At 45.5% G+C, this 2,416-nt stretch overlaps 1 protein-coding gene across 1 annotated transcript; it reads right to left on the bottom strand.

Moving 5' to 3' along the window:
* LOC308305898 (protein FAM163A-like) lies at positions 1-1,408 on the bottom strand (the record flags this gene model as incomplete). Its single annotated transcript, XM_080750794.1, has 2 exons — positions 1-387; positions 1,316-1,408. 2 exons carry the CDS (start codon positions 1,406-1,408, stop codon positions 1-3), a joined length of 480 nt encoding a protein of 159 aa, XP_080606920.1.
* Positions 1,409-2,416: the final 1,008 nt, after the last annotated feature.

Here is a 2,416-nt window from a genome sequence, read left to right on the forward strand (position 1 = left end):
TCAGACCGTGGTGCTGTAGGGGCGTGGCGGCGGTGGCGGAGATGGGAACATGTCCGAGGGACTGTCGTATCCTATGGGGGAGGAGCCCTGGGGGTTGATGGACAGGGGGAGACAGACGGAAGGGTTCTCGTAATAGGTATGGAAGCCAAGACGCTCCCCTCCGTTGCGCATGTCGTCGGTGAGTCCAGAGCGGAGGTAGTAGGGCGAGCAGGTGGGACAGTGGTTGCGCTGGGGACTGGCGTTGAGCCGGTCCAGGGACGCGGAGGTGACGGCAGCCCCATCCATGGCCAGGGCAGTGCACGCATTACAGGCAAAGTGGGAGTGGGACTCGGCTCCAGCCATGGAGGCCACATCCACCTCAGAGTCATTCTTCTTGCAGCAGTAGTACTGGGAGAGAGGGAGAGTAAGGTCTGATTTATACTTTAGTTTCTCGCCGGTGTCGTACATACAAAAATAGCAGCCTACAAACTCACAACGCACTAAGGCTGGGCGATATTAGGAAAACCTTCGATATTCTATAACGTTTTTGAATACCTCGATATTGATATTACTCACGATATTAGTAAATACAATTGCATTATATCGTTTTTAATGTTGTTCCGCTTTAGGTCCACTGCCTGCCTAACCCATATAATGAATAGCATATCCATGCATGCACACTGCACAGTAGTACACATAGAAGGGTTAGGTAGGTTTTATTGAAATAACCACACCTGGTTACAGATGGACTGCTTTTTGGCATGTGCTACGTGCATGCATAGTGTATCTGTTAATTAATTTGACACATACGCCAATACCTCATTTCAAGCCTCTTTGTCGATATGTATACCTTGCATGTTGATACCTCGATATCGATACATTTTCGATATATTGCCCAGGCTTACAACGCACTGAAACTCAAGAGCTTGTAGATCTGCTATTTTCGGGTGCACAACACCATGCACTACTATGTCTACTAAATTCATACTACTATGAAACAAGCAAAAGGAGAAAGGATGGAGAAGGGGAGACAGGATGGAGAGATAGAACTCAACCTCATAAGTAAGTATTGGTAATATTGTTATACTGTCTGCCTAGTAAGTGTATCTAAGTATTTTAAGCCAATGAAGCTCATTTGAATTGAACTGAATTAAAACGAATTGATAAGGGAGAGACTGATTCAAACACACACGCACACAAGCACGCACACAAGCACGCACGCGCGCGCACACACACACACACACACACACACACACACACACACACACACACACACACACACACACACACACACACACACACACACACACACACACACACACACACAGAAACATACCTGGAGTCTACAGTAACAGAGCACTGCTACGATGCACAGAAGTATGACACCGGCGAGAATTCCTCCGGTTATGACAACAGTTCCCGCTGACATTCGACCTGCTCTCCATCAAACCCTCCAGGAAGAAGCAGACAGAGAGAGAAAGAGAGACAGACATGTACACTCATACAGGTGCAAAAAGATCTAACAGATAGGTGTGAAAAACATTTATTCAAACAGAATGCACATCATTTGGCATGATTCAGCTGCAGCTATTACTGTTTCTGATAGATTTGACCTTTATGATTCTCAACAGGCAACAATTACCATCCACACAAGACAGAGCTATTAATAGACACAGATAAATACACAGACTGAAACTGTTTGTCATGCTTTCATTCTACTAGTCCTTACCCGTTCAAAGATATGAGCTCCGAAATGATGTGCAGTGTGTGGGTTATGGGGTGTGCACTGTGCACACAGTATATGAGGGATGGAAAGTAACTTTCTGGTGCTTGCATGATAATATGTAGGAGCATCAATGTAAGAAATACCCGTTTCGTTTAAAGGCTACAGAGATACTGTGTACCGATCTACATGACAACATCTGAAAGAGGGCCAGCCAACACCCGTCCCCCCCCCCCCCCCGCCCACCCACACACACACACACGCACACACACGCGCGCACACACACAGAGCTGGTTAAACATGTTGCCCCATGCTAGATGCGGAATAGATATGCCTCATGCTAGATGCAGAATAGATAGTAGTTACACCATAAAAATGCTAATATACAGCATATGATTTGTGAAAGTGACAAACGGGCTTCACAGTTATGTCAGGTGTGTTCATATGCTATTGGTGATGCGATTTCAGATCAATTGCTCCAGCCACTGAGGAGAAACGCTGTGACAGACAGACACTCACTCAGACACTCACTCAGACAGACAGACAGACAGACAGACAGACATTCGCAAAATTATAGTATAGATGATACCTGCAAGGTAAAAAAAATAATAATAATACAGGGTTAGGGTTAGGGTTAGGTTTAGGAATCAGGGTTAAGTATGTTCTTGGAATCATGTGGAGGTGTTTCCAGCATTGGGGCTTTTAGATTTTGTA

The sequence above is a fragment of the Nannobrachium achirus genome (assembly GCF_963921795.1).
Source record: "Nannobrachium achirus genome assembly, chromosome: 20".
NCBI classification, from domain to species: domain Eukaryota; kingdom Metazoa; phylum Chordata; class Actinopteri; order Myctophiformes; family Myctophidae; genus Nannobrachium; species Nannobrachium achirus.